The sequence below is a fragment of the Pseudochaenichthys georgianus genome, chromosome 13 (assembly GCF_902827115.2).
Source record: "Pseudochaenichthys georgianus chromosome 13, fPseGeo1.2, whole genome shotgun sequence".
Classification (NCBI taxonomy): domain Eukaryota; kingdom Metazoa; phylum Chordata; class Actinopteri; order Perciformes; family Channichthyidae; genus Pseudochaenichthys; species Pseudochaenichthys georgianus.
This window is the reverse complement of record NC_047515.1, coordinates 22,982,930-23,009,054: the sequence shown is the minus strand read 5'-3', so window position 1 is coordinate 23,009,054 and position 26,125 is coordinate 22,982,930. Positions and strand designations below refer to the sequence as shown.

Here is a 26,125-nt window from a genome sequence, read left to right as displayed (position 1 = left end):
AACTAAAGGTGGACTCAGAGGTGCAACAGCGAAATACACCCCCGGGTACAAAATAAGGAACCATTATAAGGAACCATATGAAAAGAAATATCATTTTGGTGAAGTTCACAATAACAGAAAATATAGATTTTCAAGTATACAAATAACCAAAATAAAGAATTCATAGAATAGCAATTTTATTTTAATTTAAAAAATCAAAAAATCAAAAAAATAATTGCTATTTATTGGGGGGGGGGGGGGGGGGGGGGCATTTTGAGTGTATCTGAATATTGGGGGGGATGTGTCCCCCCCAATGTATATGGTGAATACGGCCCTGGTTCAGATCCCCTCCCTCCTCCTCTCATAGAAACCCTGCAGCTCAGTCAGGCGTGCTTCAGACGCTCTCTGCCGCTAACACCAGTTTCCAGTCGAGCAAACACTGAACTCTGCTGCTCCAACTTTGGTTTACACAACTTTTTTCGGTTTCAATACCATGCAGGATAAAGCACATTGACCTTTGATATTCGTCCAAAGGAGGTTTGTTTTACGGCAGCGCAGGTACAATGACCGCAATGTGCAGCAGATCGACTGATTAAAAGTAAGTTGAACACAACATTTCGCACAATAAATCTACTTAAAAAAAAGTTTTTCCTCCACAGCTGAATCAGTATCTGTATCTTGTGTAGTAAATAAATGGAGCCTGCTGGAGTATTGTTTGTTGTATACATAAAAAGAACAGCAAATAAGTTTGGATTTGAATGGTAAAGTAGATACAAAACTATAATTGGTCTCTAAACTCAATGTTGCCGCAGACCAGCGTTTCCTTTTTGGAATATTACAGGGATTGCTCACAGCTAACAATATCTTGTCAGCTTTCTTTTTTTTATATATAGGTCATTTCAGCACAGTGAACATATACAAAAGGATTACCAGCTGTCTTCACTGGCTTGGCTTCTGTTTTTCGAAATTCAACAACTAATTCTCTATGTGTTTTTCAAGTTTGCCAGTATCTGTATTGAAAGTTAATGAGTTAACTTTGGGAATTTGGACACTGCACTAAAGCTCCTCTCTTTTGTTTACTCTTAGGTGAGAGATCAGTGTTCTACAGTGCTGCAGTGTTTGCACTGTGACCTGTAGGTTCGGACACAGATAGTGAAGAGGACAGAGCCAATCTAGCACCATGGATATCGGCAATGATGTGGATTTGTCCAATAAAAACATCACCCCATTGTGGAAACGCCGCACAGACAACTGTAAAAAAAAGCACGACTTAAGAGGACCCAAACCGCGACCGCTCAGTTACCACATAAATGGAGTTATGACAACAGACTTCCCTTTGGAGGACAATGGTTCCCTTACCTTGAGCCAACCTGAGGAGAGACTCACAGCTCTGACATGGGGCAAGAACACTGCTGTGTTGAAGCACATTCTGCACAAACCCTTAAAAAAATCCAGAGTTGTCCGAAGCATTAGCATCGGGCACTTCTCGACCGGACTCTTTTCACTGTCAAGATTTAGATCTGAGGAAAGCAGATCCGCCTCACTGGACAATAGAGTTCGTAATGTAGACTGTGGCGGGGAAAATAACAGTAATGGAGTAACAGTATGGCAGGAAAAGGGACTTCAGGAAACCCAGAAACGCAGGTCCAGCCCGTTCAGTGTGTTCTCACAGAAAGATCAGATAGCATTTGGGACAAGTCCAGCCTCACCTGAAGAGCTTCCTATCAACTCTTCTCCTGTCCTGTCTTCACGCACTCCTAACAACAACAACAACAACAACAGCCCCTCTCCTCCTGCCCGGCGCACTCCCACCCCTTCCTACAGCTCCACTTCCAGCATCCCCTCCCTTTCTTCTCTAACCTCCTCAGACCCACCGACCCCACGCTCCGCATCGCCAGCAGACAGAGGACAAGCGCTCCCGAGACAGTCCTCATTCTCGCCTGCCTCCTCCCATGCCTCTTGCTCTTCTTCCATGTCCTCCACCTCACCCTCTCCCTCACTTTCCCCATCCATCTCTCCCTCCATCGTCCTCAGCACCCACAGTGCGGCTGCCCTGAAGATGGGCACCCAGCAGCTAATTCCCAAGGGTTTAGCATCCGGTATTCGGAGCAAGTTGCCTCCCTCTGAGCCTCAAGTCCAAGGTTTGGTGGTGCTGCCTGGGTTGGATCACACCAAGCGATCATTGAAAGCTCTCAGTATGGTAGAAACAGGATCCTTCTTTTCTACTGCAGCGGGCCATGGTGAAGGTGCTGACGGAGAAAGTGAGAATCCAGGGACACTAAATAGAGGCCTGAGGAGTACGTCCTATAGGAAAGCTTGTGTGAGTGTAGAGGACTCAGAGGTCCCATCGATGGATCCAAAAGCCCATCGGTTTTCCCAGCCCGTCATCAAATGGCTGGATGAGGATAAGATAGCTTCACCCGTCAGCCTCACTAGCCCTGAAACTGCCAAGCCTACGAGTCCTGGGACTCCCAAACTTGCCAGCCCCAGGATTTTAAAGCTTGCTAGCCTTGGAAAAGAAAAGCCTACAAACACTGGAAAAAACAAAGTGGGTGCAACCAATAAACAATCAAATAAATCAATTTGAGCTTTGCTAAACTATTGATGCTTATATATAGAACTGTGGAATTTGCAGTAACTGGTTGAAATGTCATTATCCAACTCAGTATTGGGATTTAAAGTCTAAGTTGTAAAATCACAACACAGGTTGAGTATTGTGGACAAACTTAGCAATAGAGGCAGCAGAGGGTCAGACAACGCCTTACAAGGAAACAATTAATGCGGTTGTTGGGAGAAATGACGTAATGTGACACATACAAACCTATACACAATGGCTCTCTAATTAGACAGGGGTCAATGAAGGAGGTTACCAGAAAGGGAAGGTCATGGACAGGTGACAGAGATACAGAAGCCTCTTTCATTCAAAATGTTGTGTGTGCTTGCTTGGTCCCTCAGCATTTGTCCAAGTCATGACAATTGTGTTTTTTCTTTATTTCAGAGTCTAGATAGGAAGAAAGTATTGACCCATCAGCGGACATTTGACAGTGAAGGTGAGAAACACCTGTCTGTTTCGTTTCCACCATGTTTCCCTAACTTTAACTCATGTAGTGTCTATTTTTTACTTTCTGTCAACAATATTTGACTGTTTAAAGACTTCAACTTTATGTTTCTGTCAACAAATCTGTTTCAGAGGAAGAGATGTACCAGAACTACAAGGAGAAGGCCTTACACAATGATTCAGATGAGGATGCAGATTCTAGAGAACCAAAACCAGATAACGGCATTGTGGTGCAATACAGACCTATACGCACCTCCTGGAGCCAGCTGAGTGTGGTCAGTATAACACACACAAACAGACACACACAAACATACAGTATGCACTCACTGCTGTGGCTGTGGAGTCTTGGAATGGTAATGCCTTCAAGAATGCTGTCATATCCAGTTGGTCACAGTCCATACCCATCCTCCCCCTGTTTCTGCCTTCTCTGCCCCTGACTCTGTTTATAAAGGAGTGCAGGAGCATTTCTTCTAGGACTCGGGTGGGCAGGGAGGCAGACAGTCAGCCAGACCCACAGGAAGTATTGCAAGCACTGCTGGGCCTTATGCCAGTGTGCTGGCAAACTCTACAAAGTCGTCACACTGAAAATATGTTTAAGATGTTGCCTCTACAGAAACGTGCGGTGACTCTGCATTATATAATATAGTTTGGGATTGGAAATAGCAATATTATTAAGGAATAGCAGAGGGGAATGAGCTAATTCAGTTTTCTACTTATGCATTCCCATCTTTGAGTTTACTTGTTGAGGAGGGAAAGTGAAGGATCAAAAGCAGACCAAGGCATTGATGGAGGCAATTAGGACATGTTATTGAATTGCTGAGCAGATTCTGATTTGCACTCAGACTCAAATCATTCACATCACATTGGATCCAAAGAAAAGAACATTCAGACATTTTTCTCATTGCTATATTGTGTACACCAGCAAGACAAAGAGGTGACATCGGGCTGTGTCTGACATTAACATGCTGACCAGGACTCTCTTTGTCCGTCACAGCTGCTTTACTGCTTGGGATCTCTTCCTTTAGATGGCCAGACAGTACATCATGTAACGCTGCGGCGTTCTACTTTAACTTTCACATGATGTAGGAAATGCTGGCATTACACTTACATTGTGTTGTGGCAGGAAATAATTCCAGGAAAGTCAATAACCTGATTTACAACTTGTCATTGTGTGAGTCATGTGTGTTGTTTCTTTCAGCTTCTCCCTTCTTCTGTTGTTACCCTGCCACTTTGAACCATTACTGTTTGATGTATTTTCACATTTCCAGTAATCATGATACCTGGTTTTGGACGGTTGAGATCCCCTGGAGCTACCTCCTCTCATGCTGCTTAAGTTTCCTGAAATCAGTTTGTTTTGCTCTGTTTCATACAAAGAATCATAGTTTCAGAAAAACGTTCAGCTATTGAATAATGACACATAATTGGTAGTGTTTCAGTCACACCCAATGAAACTGCAAACTGGGATTAAGTTCAATTGGCACAACAGTGCGCATGGTTGTTAGCTGATTAAAACCTCACCTCACTGCCTTATATTGATGCCTGATTTAGCTGATACCGTGGTAAAGGTTTGGCACAATATATATTTTTTCTCCTTGTTTGCCGAGGGCTGCAGGGCAGATACTAGAGAGAAGGAAGGCTGCTCCAGGAGCAGTATCACTTCCTTAGACCAAAAGAGGATGCAAAGCTAGTGGACACAAGGAAAGATGGACTTTGCCTGCATGTTTAATCTGGTAAAGAAAAAAATGGGATGTACACCGTGTCATATTGTCTATGGTTGAACAGGAGACAAAGGCCTTTTTTGTTTTTTTCAACCTTCCCTTCAGTTTGAAAAGGCCCTGGGTGATTAATTCAATGGTACTCCACACGCAGCTAAGTCCAAAATATTGCTTTCTTATTCAAATATCCTTGTACCAAATCTGCCAGCCACATACCAACACACATACACACATCCCCTTTACCCATATGCTTTGGCCAAATGTTTACATTTCTTTTTGGATAAAAAACCAATACCTGTTTATACACCTCTCCTGGTACTTCTTTATTCAGTGAAGGTATTTCTCTCCCTATATCCGACAACAACTTCATTGGCTCTCTATTCAGTGTGGTATGCAAAGGAATCCTTTCTTTGTGTGAGGACAAGATTGGCACACAAAAACACACATGCACGCGCCCGTGTTATAAATGCAAAGGACCCCTGACCTGAAAAAAAATCCCCTGAGTATTCAAACAAGTGTGACTTTGTATTGAAAAGCTTTTCTCATTCCTATGACTTTTAATCTGTTTTTTTTTTGTTTTTTTGTACAGGTCAAAAAAAGTGGTCTTTCTGACAAGTTGAGTCAAGAGGAACGCAAAAGACAAGAAGTAGGCATCATATTTTACACTTTTCACATTGGTTCAGAGTGAGAAAAATCCTATTCTCGCCACACATGCAAAGTACAAAACGGCCAAGCACTTGGGGGAGAAAAGCTGTCCATTTGGTCTCTGTAAACTCCAGACCAATAACATGCCATTGACTGAGCACAGCAGGACACATGCATAATGGACCATTACATCTTTAAAGCAAAGTCTTTGTAACGGGGCGAGAAAGGACAGATGTTCCAATAAATATTTACATAATTTCCTTTCTTAATATGATTAACAAAACATTTAACAGAGTATAGACCATTACATGGTTTTACAGATAGTTGCAAATTCTTAAGTTGTCTTGGAATTTTTCAAAAGCATTCCAAAAATTGTTTTAGAGCAGAGGTATGTTAAGAATGTTGATGACAAAGCCCAATTCATAGAGCAGTGTGTGAGTGAGTGAGTGAGTGAGTCAGGACTTAGTGTTTTATTTAAAGCATGCAAAGTCACAAATGGATGTAATAAAATGACTATTGTCAAAAAACACAAGTAATCCCCAATTTTGCCCTCCCTCTCTTGCCCTTCCTAAGGCCATCTTTGAGTTGATCTCCTCAGAGCACTCTTACCTCCACAGTTTGGAGATCCTGATCCGCATGTTCAAGAACTCCGCAGAGCTCAGAGAGGCCATGACCAAGACCGAACACCACCACCTCTTCTCCAACATCACCGACGTCTGTGAGGCCAGCAAAAAGTGAGTGCATGGTTGTGTGTTAAAGTAGTATTTTTCATGATTGGTACTTTCATTGTATATTTAAATAACTTTTTTCAGTGTAGAAGACTAGACGATAATTAATGTTTTTGAAATGCTGGTGGGTGTTTTTAGGTTGCGCTCGCGTGTTATCTAAAAGTCTATTAGTGTTTGTGGTTCTTGGCAAATGAGCTAGATCGTTTTTTTATTTAACAGCTCAAGTTGGTAGCCCGCATTCATTCCATGTGAGGTGTGTCTGTAAGCATTATTTAATTTATGTCCATACCATTTGGTCAGCCTTACCCTTACACTCTCTTGCTGCATCCAGAATTGTTTTCAGTTTGGTTTAAGGGAATGCGGGTAGGCAGCACTGAACGGTTTTCTGTGTTTGGTCACCTGCTATGGAGCAAACAAGGTAAAAGAACAATATAGATTTGCTATAGTTGTTTTATTATTTCATTTAAAGAACATTTCTTGCTGCTTGAGAGATTTCAAAAGTCAAATTGATGATGCATGAGTTCTTTACCTGTTTTTATAGGTATATAACGCAATGGCAAATATTGGCTGCTACGAGCCATCTGAGTTTACCCGTCCATCATGATTTACAGTGAATGCGTGTGGACTGTTTAATGACATTCATGGTCAGGTAACCATGAACTTCCATGGATCCCATAAACTAAAACACTCGTGCATGAGAGGGAAGAGAAGTAGAGACTGATGAAAACTGTGCTGCCTCAGAGATGTCTGTGTTGCACAGGGCTCCATTATTTCTACAAATGATTGACAGATGAATTTCTCAGCCCATATGTTTTTCGTTAGGTTCATATGTGTCAATGCTTTTAACTATTGTATGATTTATCGTGTTTTTCTATGAGATTACTATTCAGTATGACAATGACTTCAAGTGAAACTACTACTGTATGATGTAGCATTATGGTAGCCTGCTATAGGGACTAAAGACTTTACAACCAGTCTAAGGTTTACAGTGTTTTTACACTTTCCTTCTCTTAATCAAACATTTACTGAACCCACTCCACCAACAGGATGTCACCACATTGAGATATTCTCAAAAACCCTATGTTAATAATTTGGGTAATATATCTGAGTGTGAAATGAGGTTAAGCTAGCCTTAATCTTTCTTCTGCTTAGGTTGTAAATCCGGTGCGTTCACTGCCTCCCTGCTGCAACTGTTCCTGACATTTGCTCCGGGATTCCTTGTCAGGATTTCAGCCCCCCCAGGGAGAAAGATTTCCTCATTACATACATGTTCATCTGACTTATCTCTGTTATCATGAAGGAAAAACAGCTACAAGATAATACTCCTCACTCTCTGCAGCTTATTAGGCACATGGATTGACATGGACATTGTTTTTACATTTATTTACGCCTCATTCCCACTTAATATGAGTGGGGGTATCTGTAAATTCCTCAACAATTCCTTCCTGTGTTGAGACATGCTGCAGCCCATCTCACTCCCCTTTTCTCCTTCCAATGCACAGGCTACACACATTAACGCGATTAAAACCTAGACCTGCATAGCCCTGGGAGAGAAGAGTGGGGGGCATGGAGACGATGAGACTGCACCTCTTAAGTTATAAAATGGCCTGTTTCACTGGTCAAACAAGATGTGTAACTTGGAACAGATCGCCAGGCTTTCACTATACCCTCTCATAGATAAAAATAGAAATATCACTCTGCCGGCTCTTGTAGTCTGTGTTTTACAGTAAGTGGGAAGGCTGCTGAGTATTTCAAATGCAGGTGGTTGGTTATTTCCCTCGCAGCCTTAGGATACGCAATACATTAAACATTACCATCACAAACGTTATCACTGCATCAGTGCTGACAGGGAGGCTAATACCTTTTGTATTTCTCAGTATCTGCTGCTTGAACTAGTCATTCTTAGCCAGTAGCTTGATTTTGGGCATTTCCACTTTTGTTTCTCCTCACCCTGATTTAACTCACCTCCCTTGACCTCTTGACTCATGACAGCATGCTGTTATTGGGGTCAGTGAGTTTTAACCCCGGAGTGAGCGTGGCCTGAACTTGTGCAGCCTTGACCTGTTAAAGCCCCGAATACACCTTTTTAGGATGAGGGCCATGGCGTCATGTGTGTTTGCTGTCATCCTGTGTGCTCATGCACTCATTAGTAAGAGGATAGTTCAAAAGGTGTAGGGTCAGGCCAAGGCATGACCCAAGGCCATACGAGAAGCAATGTTTCCCATAGATAGTCATGGAGTGTTAGTAAATGAGAGATGAGGACGCTCGAGGTTCTTCAACAGATGCACTCAAACTCATTCCAACTGGTCAAGGTGTGTCCTGTGTCTGTGCAACAGCTTCCTGTTTGTCACCTTGGATGCTGCATGTAAAAACACTTATTGTCTTGAAGTTGGCCATGTGGCATGCCGTTAAACTAGCCATCTGGTGGAGCTCAGGAAGAGGAAAAGCCTCTGTTATGGTTAATGGTAGGCTATGTCTATTTTAAGAGGCGGGGAGTTCCTCTTTTGTGATCTTACAGTGGGTTTGAAAAAAAGGTGTTGGCGGTACATCCTGCCTTCATGACTTTGTATCTGTCATTGCATCCTATATTTTCCCAAGCGTGGGATGACTCATGATCCGATGCTTCTGACTCCAGCTGCTGCCATGTGCCGTATTAATCCCTGAAATACTAACACTAATTTATCCTGTACTCAGGTTTTTTAAGGAATTGGAGGAAAGACACCAACAGAACATTGTGATCAATGACATCAGCGACATCGTTGACAAGCACTCACAATCCAACTTTGATCCTTTTGTGACATACTGCTCCAATGAAGTCTACCAGCAGCGAACCCTGCAGAGGCTGGTGTGAGTGACCGAGCAGACACACAGACACAGATGTTCTTATCATATCTCTCATGGACTTGATCCAAGATTACTGCTCAGACACTTTGAACCAGGAAGTTTGCTATTACTCCCTGTTCATATTTTCCTCTTTGAATCTTTTTATAAACACCTAACCTCCATTTGCCCCATGTTGCAGGTCCAAGAATCCAGTTTTTAAGGAGGTGCTCACCAGGATAGAGAGCCACCCAGACTGCAGGAACCTCCCCATGATCTCCTTCCTTATCCTGCCTATGCAGAGGATAACACGTCTGCCCCTACTCATGGATGTGAGTGCTGGAAAAAAGAAAGTAGCATGAGCTTTGGAATAACAAGACTTTGACTCTTGTGCAACCGTTTGTTTATTCTTACTCTCCTTACTAATTCTACATGGTATGTGAGCCAACCTCTAAGATGTTTGTGTGACCTTACATCACTCCTTGATAATCGTTAGTGATTGTCTGGCTCCTCCCTTTTCCCTTTTAAAGGTTTTTCTTTTGTTTGTTTTCAGTTTCATGCTTCCTTTATTTTGTGCCTTCCCCCCTTCCTCTCCCTTGCTCCTTCCATTTTCTTCTTCCTCCTCCAGTGTCTCCCTAGGGACTCTGAGGTTTATGCTTGCTTTGCACTCAGAGGCTTTTGGATCCTGAGAAAGTTTGGTTTGAATTCATTGCTTCCCACAGCTTTCTTGATGCATCCATATTTGATCGTGCTTTGATAAATGGTGATGCTCATGGGTGCAATGAATTGTTTGTGCATTAATATGTTTTTTATTTTATAAAGTAGTGTTACTGATTTGTTCAATCCCTTTGTTGCAGACAATCTGTCAGAAGACACCTAAAGACTCGGCCCAATATGAAGACTCTAAGAAAGCTTTACAAGCTGTCAGCAAGGTGCGTTGGTTTAAGGACTATAAATTATATACAAACTCATCCTGTATTTTATGTTTTTATTTTCAAATAAATGTGATGTATCTCTATTTAATGCATTAATAGCTATGGTTTAAAATGCTTGCCTTGGACATAGACAACTAGGATTAGGCTGGCAAGCAATCAATATTTTATGTTGTATTTTGGTGAGGACATTTCTGCAAAAACGCAACATGTTATGCTGATTTCCAGCACTTCTTCTACTTGATAAATATCAGCTCACCAATAAACAAATGCTTTAACTACCATAATAGCATGCAGAAAATGGATATACAAAATGAAAAAAAAATGTTGTGATTAATAGACTCTGTTTGTGAGCAGGTGGTAAGAAAGTGTAACGAAGGAGCGCGCACTATGGAGAGGACAGAGATGATGTACACCATCAACTCTCAGCTGGAGTTCAAGATCAAGGTATGGACACAATTGTTACACTCTCGCATCTCGAGTAGTTTTTTCTTAAAACTTAATTCTGGTTAAGAGATGACATTATCAGTTATAGTTTGACAAGTTTATGCCTCTATGGCCACAATGATCAAGATCTCAGGAACCAGTTTTTGGTGTTTCTCTTATTTACAAGAAAACACCACAGGGCATCCAATCGCATTCTGTGATCCGAAGGGAAACATATTTTACTGTGGATATGTATCTTTTTTTATCTATCGTCACTTGGTCCAAGTCATTCATTTTGTGACTTTTGGACGGAGCCATGCTAGTTTTTTTAGGGGGTGCGTAGTAATCAGCAGCGAACCGCTTCAACACGTCTATTTCGGTTTTATTCACGGCATTCATGTAGTTATTCTACAGTAGGCCTATTGTTGTTTTATAGTTATTTGTTAATAACCCAATTTGTGTTCTTTGAAATTGAAAAGGATATTTCATTGTGTTTGTTACTTTCGTTGCAGTTGTATATGTCTTAAAGTGGACCCATCATGCTATATTTGAAACATATATTGTAGGGCCATACCTATATAAAACATGTCTGTGAAGTTTTTTTTTCAAAATACCAAACAGATCATGCATTTTAGCCATGCCTCATTTCGCTCTATTTGCTCTTTTCCAGCCCTGTTTTTGCAAGGGCTGATTCTGCTTTTGTGGCAGACTACAGCGCCACTTACAGGCCTGGCATATGTACTACAGCGTCTCCAGCGCTTTCGAACGGTCTCTCATTCCCCTGATAGGTGGAGAGTTGCCCATATAGGCGGAGCACCCCTTTTCTGACTTCAGAACAATTCAAATAATAATCAGCTCCGTTGCAGCCCCGTTTTTAGAGATTTGGGTATGGAGGAAAAGAGAGAGGGTTGTGTTTTTGGACACTTGGTGAGTTCCCTGACACACCGGGAACACATATTCATGTATAAAAGACGTGCACAAGTGCATTTTGCATGATCCCTTTTAAGTTTAATTTGGCTTGGCTTCCTATTTTTTTTGGACATGGTTTTATTTTGAAGGAGAGTTAGCGCTGTTGACAGGAAGTTGTTGTTGCTATGGAAACAACGTGCCGGAGATTAACGGAGAAAAGTCAAAACTACATGATATAAAGACGGAGAAAGTAAACGATAAAGTTTATGGTTAAGTGATGGCACCCCCCGAAGAGGCACAAGCTCTTACGTTGATATTGGAGATTTCAATACATTCAAACCCGAATAGTACTCCAACGAACGAATATTCGGCTATTCGGGTACAGCCATATGCTGCAGTCATACACTGACATGCAGCGACACTTGGCGAGTTTCCTTAAATGTAATGCGCACAAGGCTTGGCAGGCTCTAGTGTGTCTAAGTAGTGTGGGGAAAAGCTGTTGGCACATTTGGGATTCACATTCTAAGTCTGCATAGCCAGCTGTTCACAAGTGTACACACAATTGTGATTTAGGGAATTCTTGACATCACCAACACTTACATTGTTTGTTTTTGGTTAGATTTAAGTTCATTTCCTCTTCATCACATTCTCTTTCTTCTTTTTCTCCAGCCTTTTCCCCTGGTCTCATCCTCCAGGTGGATGGTAAAGAGAGGAGAGCTGACTGCATTTGTTGAGGATAATGGTATCTTCCTGAAGCGAACGTCACGGCAACAGGTCTATTTCTTCCTCTTCAATGACGTCCTGATCGTCACTAGGAAAAAGAGGTTAGTCTGGATCTGTGTTTGATTTGGCTGGCTTTGCTCATGACTCACCTGTTCTGACATGTTAAGAGTGAAAGTGTAACCATGAGCCCTTGGTTTTCACTTTGGGAGTGTATGAACCGCTTATGGTCATGACCCTGACAGCAGTTTGTGTAATATTGTCCTCTCTTTGTGTTTTCACTTGTGGGAAGCAAGACAAAAGGAACAATTACTCAGTAGCCTATTGAAATGAAAGCAAAACAATTAAAATACAATACAGATATTTTATGAATATCTTCATGGGATTGTCTATAAAGCTGAACAGGTGCACTTACCTGAACCTGTTGTAACTTGGCTTTATGAACCTGAACTGAATGTTGTTGAGGTTTCAAAATATCCTGGAACTATGACTAATCTGGAGATAGTAGACCTGCACATTGTCAGTGAGTCTGCTTTCCCCTCCTCTGGTTCCCCTAGTTTAGAGCAATAACATGAAACAAACCATCAAGAGGACTTCCATGAAATGATGTGGTTTTCATTTGCTTGCGTGCAGTGTGGGTGTGCGTGCACATGTGTCTATTTTCGCCAAAAAAAATCTCTTCTCATTCTGCTCGCTCTGTGTCTGGAACTGATTGTCCCGCCACTCGCAAAAACTCAGAATTCCTAAGAATCGTTAAAAAAAAAAAGGAGAAGAAACATTCCATGTGATATTTTTCTGGGAATCTGAGAATGGACGGCAGCTTCCAGCAGTGTGTGGTGTTAGGCCTGTGTTTGAAAAAGGGATTTGGGAAAAGGGAGTGCTCCGGAGACAAAAGTGTGGGTGTGTTTGAATGGGAGACGCTGTTACAATATTGGTTTGTACTGCGGGTGAGCGCAGGAGCCCTGCTGTGGCACGCTACTCTACTGCTCTCCATCTGCAGGAATCAAAACAAAAACACCTCAGGGGAACCCGAGGCTCGCCAGGCACAGCCAGGTCACAGAATCTCCAGAACATAATGGTGTAATAGCTCTTTCCCCTGTCATTATGACCTGGAGGGTGGGTGTGTGTGTGGGTGGATTTCTGATGAGGAGCTAAATGATCTTTTTTGCCAAGTGAAATACTGTTATGTGCTTGAATCCTCTCAGCCTCTTCTTGTCTCATTTTTCATGAGCTTACATTTCAATGAAAACCATGAACACCAGATGGAAAGGGGGGAAAGGTCAAATCCACAGCACATACACAGTGGAGAGACAACATACCGATGACCTGAGAATGTTTTACAGTATTACCGGACTATAGATCTAAATTTTAGCTTGAAAGGGAGCAGAAAGATTTATGCTTGGTTAGTATGCTTGCTTTGGTTGGGGTTCACTAGGATTTGACAAAAAACGAATTACTTTTCGTGTCTAAATTATTTCAGATTTCTTACTCGGTTTAATCTGTAACCTTTTGAGTAATCACAAGGTCTGAGCTGAAACACTCAGTTGTTCGACCTCGATTAACTTTTGATAATAGATAGTTTGTTTTTGGCCACATATACCAAACATGCTGTAGTTACAGTTATCTAATGTGGCGATCTGTTGCTATTCTCTCGTGTTATATCTCGCCAAATCCAAAAATAATATAGGTTTTGGAATTTTGATCAGTTAACACAAAACTTTACCTACAACACTGTGAAACAGTGAGGGAAAGCTGGGGAATTTTTTTATCTGCTGCTCTCTGGTTCACAGGGACACTTACATAACACTGAGTCCACACCAGCTGGCCCCTTTTCTCACGTTCACATCCCCCTTTTTCCTGTGTAATCATCTAAACGTTCAGTATTGTTGATGTTAAGGTATTCATCCCTCTATTCTATATCTCTCTGTCCTTTCCCTTTATTTTTGGTTGTCATGACCTTGTGGATTCTTTTGTCTGTCCTGTCTTTGTGTGTGTGTGTGCAAGCCTATAATCCCAACACTTTCTGTTCTAGCTTTTCTTTTTGCCTCCCTGTTTGTTTCACTAAACCATAGTCTCAACACACCTATACTGTTCTTTGCACCAGAACACTATGCTCTTTCAATGTGTTCGGGCGCATGTCTGCCTGCATGCTGGACTTGGGATCCTCCTATCTTAACATCTCTCTGAGGATTTGTGTTAACTTTTCTTGAGTGTGGAACAACTGGTTATCAACTAGTCAAATGAAAGCTCGCACAGTTGTGATGACGTGTGGTAGATGCCTGTCTTATCTCTAACAGCAGAGTAGCTTTCATTCCAGCAAGTTTGTTTCTGTGCAATTGGCTTATAAAGTGGCCAAACAGTAGATATATTCTTTCTCCCATGATTTCAATTGTTAACACCTGTCTCCCTATTTTAACATAGTATACTGTGACGAAGGTAACTTCGTCACTGTGAACTGACGGCTTCGGGCCTCGTAACTCAGCACTTTAGTGAACAGTTTTGCACTTTATTAGCGTGATTTCACAGTACCGTTTGGCATGGCATATTTGCACATTTTATGTAATTTATACTAATTATTGAGATGGTATTTATTAAAGGATTAAACCGTATTGATTGAAATATCGTCTGGCAGGTGCTGGTCGGGTCCTCGGCTCCGCCTGACAAGATAGGGGAGTTAGCGAGAGCGCCGAAAGTGCTTATGCTGGGGTAGAATGACAGCGGTTAAGAATAATCCGGGTGCAGATAATATGTGGGGGTGTAGACATCATAGCGTTAAGTGGCAGTAATTGTTCAAGTGCTGACTGCGTTTAGTTGGGTTTGTATGTGTGTACTTCTGTTCACTTATAAGTTTGTGTTTGAAAAGTGTTCCCCCTCCCGTTATGTCTGTTGCTGATTGTGTGCACCTGGTGCCCTATGTTGTCTCCTCCCCCCTCACCTGTGTCTTGTTGTGCTGATTAGAGTGTGTGTATTTAGGCTCTGTTTCCCTGTCTGTTGAGGAGGCAGGGACTGTGGGTGAGATCCTGGTGGCTGCAGGCTGGGCTCACGTGAACAACAGCAACAGCAGCAGCAGGATTGAGGCTGTGTGTGTAATGTGTTTATGTTTTAATAAATGCCCACACCGGGTTGTATTTTTGGACGTTCTGCCTCCTTGCTTGGTCGGGCCGCTCAATTGTCAGCTCACATATACTAAATTATTTCCCTTAGTCATTCCTATCATTAATCTAACACTGCCACTAACCCACACACATGAGAACTCACCTCACACACATGAAGATTTCCCACCCTATCCCATCCCCCAGCGTCATGCAAAAGGAATTCCAGGCATTTCACCTATAGGGCTGTCGGGGGCCAAAATGCTGACGACCCCTTAAATCCACAGAGCAAAACTTTTTTAATGTTAAATAAAATAATATTTGGGATTATTCAATGTTTTTATTGAGGAACTCCTTTGGGATTATTAGGATTTCAGTGTAGTTGAGGGTCTGACTGATTGATAACACCAAATAGACTTATTGTGTTGCACAGTTTAAATGGCTTTCAAGAGGTATAACCCATCACAAAAATGACAAAAATCCATTGCAAAACAACTTTTCACGTCAACCCATTTACTTTATAAAATAAGGGCACATTTTATATTGATGGTTTAAGAATGAATGACAGAATTAAACGTTTTATATTTCAAAATGCACAGTGAAATATGTAAATATATTTGTAGTCAAACAAAAATGTTTATAATGTAAGGTCCAGTGGTGCAGAAAGCTGATTTAGAGATTGTCACTCCCTTGAAAGATTTTGTTATAAATTACATTTTTTTTTTTTTTAAATCGATATTTATATAGCTATATTAAAAATAGGAGTATAAGCTAGGGAGATAGGAACAACAATCCTATTTAGCAGACAAATGTAAGTGTGCTTACATCTTGTTCATTAAATTCTTTGCAAGAAAGCAAATATGTACATTTTCTAAATCATCAACCTCTTTGGTTCAGCCTTGGGCCGGTGCAGAAACAGCTTGTGGTTACAGTTGTCTGTTCTTACTTCTTTCCCAGCCTGCTTTTATCTTATCCATCTCTCCCTCTTTCCCTTCTTCCAAGAAGTCTAATCGGTTGTGGGTAACAGTCTTTAACTTGATTCATTGGTGGACAATAGGGGCTGATGGGTAACAGTTGAACCTTGTTGAGAACCTCCCGACCGTGACTGGATCCCTCAGACAGTCAGGGCCCCAGAGTCCAGTGTGTGAGTGTGTGTGTCAGTGAAAGAGTGAGGCATGGACAGATGCACTGCTCACTATTTCTTGTTTAACCACTAGCTTTGGTCCTGCTTGTGTTTGTGTGTCCAGCCCAGTAATGGACATGCTGGCTTACAAGAAGCTACTTCCTGTCCAGTAGCTTCTCAGGCTGGCTGCTATTTCAGTCTCAGGTTGATGAAACATGTGTTTGATAGACACACCTGCACACACACATTAACACACACACGACACATCAACACACACTTTCTTCTCCAAGAGGTACCATGTTACAAAATCAGCTCCAGATGTTCTGAATTTACTCCGTATACTTTTTGACACAAGGTCATGCTCAGGTAGAGGTACTCATGGGAGTTATAGGCATGCAGTAAACCAGAGGGCAGCTAATTTAGTGTAAGGAAAGCTGAATATTTGGACTTTTAATGTGCCAGTGTATTTTTATTAACTACACTTGACAACTGAGTTACTAGGAAACTGAATCTTTACTAAAACAATGAGCTTATATGTAATGTGAAGCAGGAGTTGTTGGATGGTGTAGTAATGGGTACATGATAATCAATAAATATAATTTATTTAAAATGTTATTCTGTACTCGGTTTTGTGCAATACAATAAACTGCCGTGGTTTATACATTTCTTTAAGTATAATGATGTGTATTGTAAATAATTAGATCAATAAGAACAAAAATAAAGCTGTAATGATGGATATTTACTCTCACTTACATCTTTAAAAAAACATTGTTGCTGTAATAAAATACTATAAAAACAAAGTCACATCAAGATTTTAATGAAGGCATTGTTAGTGGCTGGTGTATCATGTTGGAGGAGGGGGGTTGAAGGACATATTTAGGTTATTTTGAAGCATAGCACCAAGCATAGGTCAATTTGGGAACTGAGCACATAACATTTATACCAGAATTTCAAAATGAGAATCGACCTTCGATGTTTTGTAAGAAAAGTTTGCAAAAGGAGAGAAAATCAGCTGAATCTACATTTATGTTTTCAATACCAACTTGGTAAAAGCCTAGCATTCAATCACTTTTTATAACCCTCATGATATTTATATCTAACTCAACATACACTTACTGAATTATCTTGAAATGATAAGAGTACTGGTCTATAATGACTACTTTGTTTGCATCGTTATCTAACTGCATTGAATATGGGATAAGTTCCAGGAAACATGTTATTGAAATGCATTTGACTCTCAAATTCGGTGTTAGTTTTCCACTGAAGCAACAATATGTGTGTGAGAACGTGTTTGTGTATGTCAGTCACTACACGGATGTTGATGTAAAGCTCTGTTTGTCTGTGTTTGCATATTCAAGTCGTTGAACTGTGGTTTTATGTTTTACTAGCTTTGTCTTGACTTTGATGATGGTTGTGCCCAATAGGCTACATTAAGGCCTTTCTGTCACACTCCAATGAATCTTAATTAACAAGCCGAGATAAATAACAGTAAGTTAAAAACAAATTCTGTCTCTTTCAGCGAGGAGAGCTACACTGTGATCGACTACGCTCTGAGGGACCAGATCTGGGTGGGATCCTGCCAGCCGGAGGATCTCAACCTGTCACCGGTCAGAAGCACCGCCAGCATGCTGAGCTCACGGCAAGCTGGCGCCAACCACCTTTTCCGTCTGCGTTTCCGTAGCAACCACTCCAGTGAAAAAGTACCCATGATCCTTGGGACGGATTTGCTGTGAGTAATTTATTTTTTTATAACCTTTGTCACTCTTAATCGTGCTGTTTTTGTTTCTCTTGCGTTTCAGTTACACTTTTACGAGAGCCATTAAGCTGAGATGAATCATTTTTTCTCTGACAATATATTGCCCCTGCATAATTTTACACTCGTATACCAGCAGGTCAAAGTACGTATACGGGTTGATATTTTGGTATCCAGAGATTAGGTTTTTTATATCTCAGATCCTTCTTTGTCCATAAAACACTACTTCCAAAGAAAATCCCATTACCCCTCTCCACTAAGCTCTTCTTTCTTAGTCTCTTTTGGACCATTGCAGGTCACAGGGATATTCTGTTACTTCCATTCTCAAGAGACAGCCTGAGCCTTTCTGCTTGGTGTTTATGTGACTTAGGAAATGGAAGTTTGTGAGTCGCTTATACAGTCATACTGTCTGCACTCATCCTGTAACACATATCATCTGTACTACACAATTGTTTTGTTGACTGAGTCTTTCACCACAGCCATATCCTCTTGGGAACGTAACTCTCGTCTAAAGTCTCCTGATTGTAGCTGACATGTGTTGCATGTGCAGTGTAAATGATTACTCACACATCTGACCTAGAAATAAAATCAGCTGGTTTGAACTTCCTGAATATTCATGCTTGTAGTGAGTTGGTACTCTTGGTACAGCAAATAGAGTGAAACACGAGGTTGTTTGGATAGATTATATAACCCTCACAAACAAAGGGGATCTGTCATATATTGGGCTTCATACAGGGTTTATTTGCTCTCGTTGGCGATGTCCATGTAGACACACATAGGCACATACAATCAGTTTTTACTGTAATTATTTTCTGAGGTTAAAGACTTTGTTTAAGAGTGTTTTTATTGGCACATGGCCAGTTCCTCCTCATTCCTGTGTAGATACCGAACCCCCTTCTGTATTCTCATTACACAAGGTGTGTTTCTAAGCTCCACTGTACACAACGCTGCCTTTTTAAATGGCTCTTAATTAGTTTGAATCCCTGCTTTGTTTATATTTCTTCAGCCAATAGATCCAAAAGCAAGCGTTGTACACAACGCTGCCTTTTTAAATGGCTCTTAATTAGTTTGAATCCCTGCTTTGTTTATATTTCTTCAGCCAATAGATCCAAAAGCAACAGGGAAAAAACACAACATTGCTCATTGAATATGTACAGTAACTAGTCACTGGATGAACACAAACAACTGGTTAGGAAATATATAATTTTTAATTACTTCTGCAGCATAAAGATCTGTTATCTGACTTGTCTTTGCCTTTCCTGCTTTTTCTTTTTTAAAGCTGTGGTAATATTGAAACTCTTATAGATGTTAACTTATATAATAATTGTAACTTTGTAGTCATAAAACTAGTTTTCTTATTGGACAGCTGTGTGGACCAGTGGTATTAGCCCCTGTGCTGCCACTAAGTGAAACCCGACGAAGCGACTGCAGTAATAGTGTGAAGTGTGACTGCTATGGCTCGGTGTAGGAGGAAGTGACATGACTTAAATGTGCTACCCACTGAGCCTTATGTACTTCCCATGTGTACACGAGGGGGTCTTCTCCTCTGCCCCCCCCCTCTATAGCGTGCCGTTGTGGAAAGCCCCTCCTTTGATAGCTTGGGTTTGGGGCCCTCCGCTAAGGGGGGGGGGGGGGGGGGTGGGTGTGTGGGTGTGTGGGTGTGTGGGTGTGTGTGTGTGTGTGTGTGTGTGTGTGTGTGTGTGTGTGTGTGTTTGCAGCACTCACCGTAGTACTGAATGAGCTGAGCAGCAGACCCTGAAAACAATCCATTGTTACAGTGGTTGCTAGGCATTGTTTAAGCTGTTGCCTAGCAGGAGCCCAGTGTTAAGTGGGCTGTTTCCCACGACTATCTCTCCCCCCTCTCTGATTCCTCACTCTCCCCTTCTTCTTCAAAGTCCTGTGTCTCGTCTTGTAGACAGCAGCCAGTGTCGACTCTTTGTTTTTGAGGACCAGAGAATAACTTCCTCTTCCTTCGGCCATTCATCCCAATTTAGTGATCTAACCCAACATGACACATGGAAGTGTGGTCTCATTAGCCAGCCTATTTCGGTCTTTTATCAGGGTTAAATGAAGTAGAGAGGGCATAAGGAGACCTATTGAAGCTATAAGACTGAAAAGAAGGCAAGGCTGATGATTATTTCCCTAAAATACATATTTTGTCTGTTAAATGTTAAAAAAAATGGTTTAAAGTTTTGAATTTAGTTTGAAATAGCCACGTTTGAAATATGATATATATTATGATGATATCTTCAAATTATATATGTATCTATTAATTAATTTAATAAGAGAAAAAGTTGTTAGATAGTCAGTAAAATGCCAGGAAATTATATTAAATGTTTTTTCGGAGCTGTGGGTGTCATTTAAGATGGACTTTTATTAATCCCTCGTGGGGAAATTGTTTCTCTGCATTTGACCCATCCTAGTGTTAGGAGCAGTGTGCTGCCATTTTGAACGGCGCCCGGGGAGCAGTGTAGGGAACGGTGCCTTGCTCAGGGACCCCTCGGTAGCACTTGGTCTTGCCGGGACTTGAACTGGTGACCTTCCAGTTGCCAAGCCAAGTCCCTATGGACTTCGCCACCACCGCCCCCGTAAACAATTAAATTGTTTACGTTTTTCAACAGTCCACAACCCACACATAGTCATATTGCAATATTAAAAACGTCATAAAGTGATTGCACAGGACAGCCAGCTGATTATTGTAGACACATTTCAAGTGGGAAATAGATCAAAATGCTTACTTTGTGCACACGGTATTGAGTGTGGGAGCATGTATATGCATTGTTTTTGCCTAGAAATGCAGTATACACCAAAGAAAACGCTGTATTGCCTACAATCCCCTATATTGCTCCCTTCACCACTGAATTTTAGTGAAGCTCATGTCGGGTTATAATGTGAAATTCCACACATTTTAACTGAAGGCGGGTCTGTGTTGTTTTGTGGAAATGAATCTGCAGAAATTGACTTCTTCTAGTGTTGGTTAATGTGGGTTTCTCTGCTTTAATTTGTACTCGACCTGCTGACCCTTCAGCTTTTACCATACATGTCTGTGAATCTCTGTGTGAGGCCCAAGAAGCATACAGTAGACTGATGTTTGACTACAGCAGTGACATAATGCACCAGGAATTCAGACAAGACAGCTGGATCCAACATGGCACAAGGACGTCTGTGTGGCCTTAGTGTTCCTCTTCTCCGTCTGTGTCCTCTTCCTTTTCTCTGTATCCTTTTGTTTGGTGTGTGCATGTCAGCTTGTCTTCCTCATGACCTCGATGTTGTGTGCTGTCCAGAGTCAGTGAATAGTGCTTCTCTGGAAGTGAAACAGAGCAGCTACAGAAGTCTGCAGCAAAACAGTTCTGTTAGTAAGATATGCAGCTATAACACGAAACAGCCCCAGTTACGTAACAGCCCCAACCGGAGGGGGGAGTATGTACTTCTGTTGCACACTTTAGCATTGTTAACTTAGTCTGCCTTCAGTTGTGTTGTTGTTTTTGATCAGGCATATCTTTCTATGTCTGCCTTCGCCTAAATGATTACTAGAAACATGCTGATGGGAATTTTCTCTTTCATTTCCTCTGCCTGAGAGTTTCCTTAGCTGGTCAGCTCCGATCAGAGAAATATCATGTTTTTATCAGATGAGTAGGAACAAAACGTCTGACCTGTGGTTAAGTAGAAACCAGGAAGGGATTTGGTGGAGCGTAAACACATTGATAGGAGTGAGCAGAAGGAGTTAGGTGGACTGGGAAAGATGAAAAACAATGTTCTGGTGGTGATTTTAAGTTGGCAAAGAAGGGAAGGTTGGGAAGAGGCTGTCGTCGTTCTTTATCTGCTTTTGAGAAAGGTTTTACAGGGTAGCACTAGCAGCCAGGCCTCTGCTCTTTTTAAGAACTGCTGACAATAGATTTATGATTCTTTGCATCCTCTTAAACATTGGGAAGAATGGTAATAGGCAGAGGGAGCTTTACTACCTCTACTAGTTGAATACAAAGGTCCTGCACAGGCTTGTAGTGGTCTTGAGGAGAAGGGGCTACGCACCTGCTACAGTGTTCACATGCCTGCATGTAAACACATTCACAGTTGGAAGCCTGGTATTTTTTACCTGAATCTCTTTTGGTATGTGCCTCACATTCCACAGATAACTATTAAATGCCTCTCAAACATTTTGTGGTTGCCTGTTTGCGCTTGTGCTCTATGTATTGAATAGGTTGTGCACATGCGCATAGTTTCTGTAAAGTATGTCAGCTGTTTAAGCCTGAGAAAGCAACCTGTCATGATGGTGTGTGGGGTATGTGCACATGAATCTGTCAGCATGTGTCCAGCTGTCAAATGCAAAGACTAACAGATGCCGTTCCCACAGATCAGCTTAGATGTTGGAAGAACTTGCACATTTAATGCAGAGAAGTAACCGGGCCCTTCATCAAAGCCCCTTTCCTAGCACCAGGTTCACATTTGTACTTAATATCTGCTGTCTTCTGGTCCCACTCGGTGCAGCATGTTGTACCTTGCCAGAGGATAGCCTAGCCATTATTATTTCCACGGTCTTAGTTCTCTGCCATGTGGTTTTCATCTCTGAGAGACAGAAAGATTTGTTTTTTTTAAAACTGCGAGCTTGTCTTCATCCCCTTCGTAGAGGTAAACTGATCCGTCTTTCCTTGTTTCACATGCATAACTGGTCCATTCACATTTATCCATATCTAGCTGGTACTTTTTCATCTTACTGATGATCTGGGTTCGGATGTCTCTGCCTGGCTTCGCTAAACCTCCTAGTTCTGGGGGTATCATTTTATTTGGATATAAACAATTGCTTTCTAATTAAATGCAACTGCAAATAAATTACTTTCAAAGGAAATTGACTGATAAAATGCAAGCTCAATCTCAAGTCTGTTGATTTTAGAGCAGGAAAGTTTGAAACACCAAATGCTAATATGAAATAATAAACAGGGTTAAAATTGAAGGTACCAACAACAGGTGATAGACCTTGTTTTGGACTGTCAAATGTATCATTTGACTACAAAGGTCACACTTTATCAGTGGTAATGTTGGATTGTTGGTTGATGATTTTCTGAAAGTTATTGTTATAAATAGTTTATTAGGTTTTATAAAGACCAATTAGTTCTGGAAGTATGACGTCACCCAGCGTTGTATAGCTCCTTTGTCCTGAAAAGGACCAAAACAGCATGTGTACGATGAGAACACAATAATGAGGTCTGACTCATGGGACTTGCCGGTTTGAGGCCCTCGTGAAGAGCCTCCACACAAATCAAGGTTTATTATTATTTCAAATACCACACTGCCTGTGATTGTTGTATCTATCTGCACCATTCAAGCCAAGAGTGCTGAGTCACAGGGGCCTCAACAACCCCCTCGGTTAATTTCCTGAACCCCCCTTCATCTCTTCATCTGTGGCTCTTTTAAATCCTCGCCCCCCTTCAGTAGTCAACGAGAACAGGTGAAATGAGAGATGTAGTTTAATGCAATCCGACCTGTGCGGCTCCACCCACAGGTTTTTTTCCCATGAAAGCAACAAGAGAGAGAGAAAGCAAAGGCAGGTATGTTCCCTTCTGGGACTCACCTTTGTGCTCGTTCGCTTCAGCTCTGTTTCTGAAAACTCACCTCTGTTCTCTCGATGACAGGGGACAAAGTGTGTGCACGCAAAGCTGCTTATATCTGATGTTACCTAGTTTAGAGCTGCATAGTTTTCTTAAAACAGCTACATCTATAATATGTATTCCAAATAATTAAACTCCTAATCACAATTTAGAAGTGAGCGACTCTCACAGTGCTGTCTAGTTCAAGGAGTTTTCAAATGACTACTCTCCCCTTTCAGCACCAACACATTTGTCTAACTTCCTGTGCTGTTATTTGTGCTTTTAGGAATGAGCGTGCCCGATGGATCAGCGCACTGGGCCAAAACGTCAACAACAACAAGAGTCAGGACAAAACCTGTAAGTTGCTACAAAACATTTCCTCACACAAAGTTTTGAAAAGGCTCACTGAGCTCTCCTTTTTAGCCTATTGCGCCATCTTGTGGTCATTTTAATTAACAGTTTTCCTAAGATTAATTCCAAAACAATTGGCTTGTTAACTCAGATATATTGAATTTGGGACAATGTAATTTTCCTGAAATGATTTATGGACTTGTCATGTGTTGTTTTAGATGTCATGCAGGTGGAGGTGACCAGAACGTACACAGCCAAGCAGCCAGATGAGTTGTCCCTGCAGGTGACTGATGTGGTGCTGGTCTCGCAGACTGTAGAAGATGGTATGTTTTTTTTTTTCGTGTTCTCTCTCTCTCTCTCGCGCTCGCTCTCTCCCTCCTAACCTGTTTCAACTGCATCCTTTTCATCATGCACTTGTATAAGCTCTCTTTGCCGTTTTTAAAATCCCATCTGTCTTACATAATGGACTTTACACCTGTTTGAAGATGTGTTTTTAAACCTACACAAACATACCGAGGCCTTGGGAACCTTTCCCTTTTGGTGACCATAGCAACTGATTTTCATGTAAAGAACAGAGAGCATTGACCATCAAAAGCAGTGTCATGGTAATAGCATAAGAAAAAGCAACAAGTGCTTTAATATTCATGTAATAGTGCAATTTCTTCTCTTAGGCTGGTATGAGGGTGAGCGACTGCGTGATGGAGAAAGGGGGTGGTTCCTCGCCGAGTGTGCCGAACCAATCACATGCCAGGCCAGCATTGAGCGCAACATGCAGAGGATGGATCGCCTGCAGGGGTTGGAAACTAACGTGTGAGCAGGATGACTCCAGTGATTAAACCACAGAGGACCTTTCTCACCCTTGACCTGCCTTTTTCAAACTTAAACCCAGACATATTAGTTCAGTAACAGCTGCAGTGACCGGCCTTCAGGGACGAAATGGAACAAACTAGACTTTTCTTACAGTGATTTAAAGATGAACCCATTATTCTTAAGACTTCTGCTCTACCTCCACTAAATATCAGGCATGCTGTCTGAGTTTCAAAGCAAAGATTGTTCAGAGCAAACTCAGCAGGAGAGCAGATTTCCTTAATTACTGATCATCAGTCCCTGTGTGGGTGGGATCTGTCACATTCATTAATTCCCCGTTTGGTTGGAAAACACCCACTGCCCGAGTCACGGCTTTCAACACCCTGCTGCATAACGAGTGTTTGTGTGAAATTTGCAAATGTTTTATTTTTTCCAAACATATTTCTTCTTGTGATGTGTAATGTAATAATGACACTACAGTACCGCTATAGGTAAAGTAGACCAAACAGTGTGAAAATAACTGCCAAATATGAGGATCAGGCCATGTGATTAGGAGCGTTGCCAGTAACAATGTCACTCTGATTGTTGAAGTGATAACAAGGCAAGACGGTGGAATTGGCAGCTTCCGACAGTGTGTGGGCTAGTGAAGAAATTATTTCAGAAGCATCTGATGGCAAGTGAAATGATTATAATTATATTTACAAGAAAATACAATAAGATTTAAGTTGAGCTGCAGGACAAAAACAAATGCAACTTGTCTGAATGCCAATGTAAATAGAATAATTAATAATTCATTTCATATTAAGAATTACAGTCCTCTTGGAGGTTTACTATCATATGTCATCCGCCGCTTAGGCAGAATGGCCAAGTATCTGTTCTCTACCTTGCCATTTGTCACCAGTTAATGTCATCACCATGAATCAGACTTTACTCTTGTGTCACAAGTGCCATTTTCCCTCCATCCACTCAAAGATTTGGACAGCCTGAAATATCACACACATTAGATGCCAGCCAGGGGTGTGTATATAAATGTATATGTGATTGTCCAGTGTGAGTCATCTTTTTAGTGTTGCCATGCCCAGCCAAAGTAAATGAATGGCTTGGTCAGAGTGTAGTGATAACACAACCTATCAATCCCAACACTCTGGCCCAGCCCAAATGACAACCACAACCACTGTTGAGCTGCATGAAGCGAGGTATGACAGGTATGGCAGAGCCTCCAGCTGGAAGGACCCGAGTATAGATGAAGCTTTGTGTTTGCACTCAGGGAACATGAAATGTGTTACCACACATCTAAGCATATATATTTTTTTTTTTCAATTGCTTCCTTGACTTGTAACTATTGTAAATCTGTGAACATGTAAATATGTAAAACAGCCTGAATTGTAACATGTTATTTTTAATTATTTTTTTTTTTTTTTTAAATACAGATTTATATTGCAGAAACTTGTCTTGTCAACTTTATGAATTTCAATCAGCCACTAT

General features: G+C 41.3%; 1 protein-coding gene and 1 long non-coding RNA gene across 2 annotated transcripts; one reads left to right on the top strand and one right to left on the bottom strand.

The window, feature by feature from the left end:
- The first annotated feature begins 385 nt into the window (after nucleotides 1-385).
- On the top strand, nucleotides 386-26,124 carry LOC117457125 (rho guanine nucleotide exchange factor 26-like). Its single transcript, XM_034097004.2, has 15 exons — nucleotides 386-577; nucleotides 1,066-2,527; nucleotides 2,978-3,029; nucleotides 3,170-3,312; nucleotides 5,342-5,398; nucleotides 5,971-6,131; nucleotides 8,820-8,972; nucleotides 9,148-9,277; nucleotides 9,803-9,877; nucleotides 10,235-10,324; nucleotides 11,882-12,036; nucleotides 17,667-17,876; nucleotides 23,769-23,839; nucleotides 24,052-24,156; nucleotides 24,505-26,124. Exons 2-15 carry the CDS (start codon nucleotides 1,160-1,162, stop codon nucleotides 24,645-24,647), a joined length of 2,913 nt encoding a protein of 970 aa, XP_033952895.1. The 5' UTR covers nucleotides 386-577; nucleotides 1,066-1,159; the 3' UTR covers nucleotides 24,648-26,124.
- LOC117457126 (uncharacterized) lies at nucleotides 12,091-19,666 on the bottom strand. Its single transcript, XR_004553304.1, has 3 exons — nucleotides 19,626-19,666; nucleotides 12,348-12,485; nucleotides 12,091-12,213 (listed from the first exon to the last, which is right to left on the bottom strand). It is a non-coding gene; the product is annotated as an uncharacterized lncRNA (long non-coding RNA).
- Nucleotide 26,125: the final 1 nt, after the last annotated feature.

Coding starts and splice junctions, on each gene's coding strand:
- LOC117457125 (XM_034097004.2), top strand. CDS start 1,160: ATGGATATCGGCAATGATGTGGATTTGTCCAATAAAAACATCACCCCA. Junction 5,399..5,970: donor AGGAACGCAAAAGACAAGAA/GTAGGCATCATA, acceptor GCCCTTCCTAAG/GCCATCTTTGAGTTGATCTC. Junction 9,278..9,802: donor GTCTGCCCCTACTCATGGAT/GTGAGTGCTGGA, acceptor CCTTTGTTGCAG/ACAATCTGTCAGAAGACACC.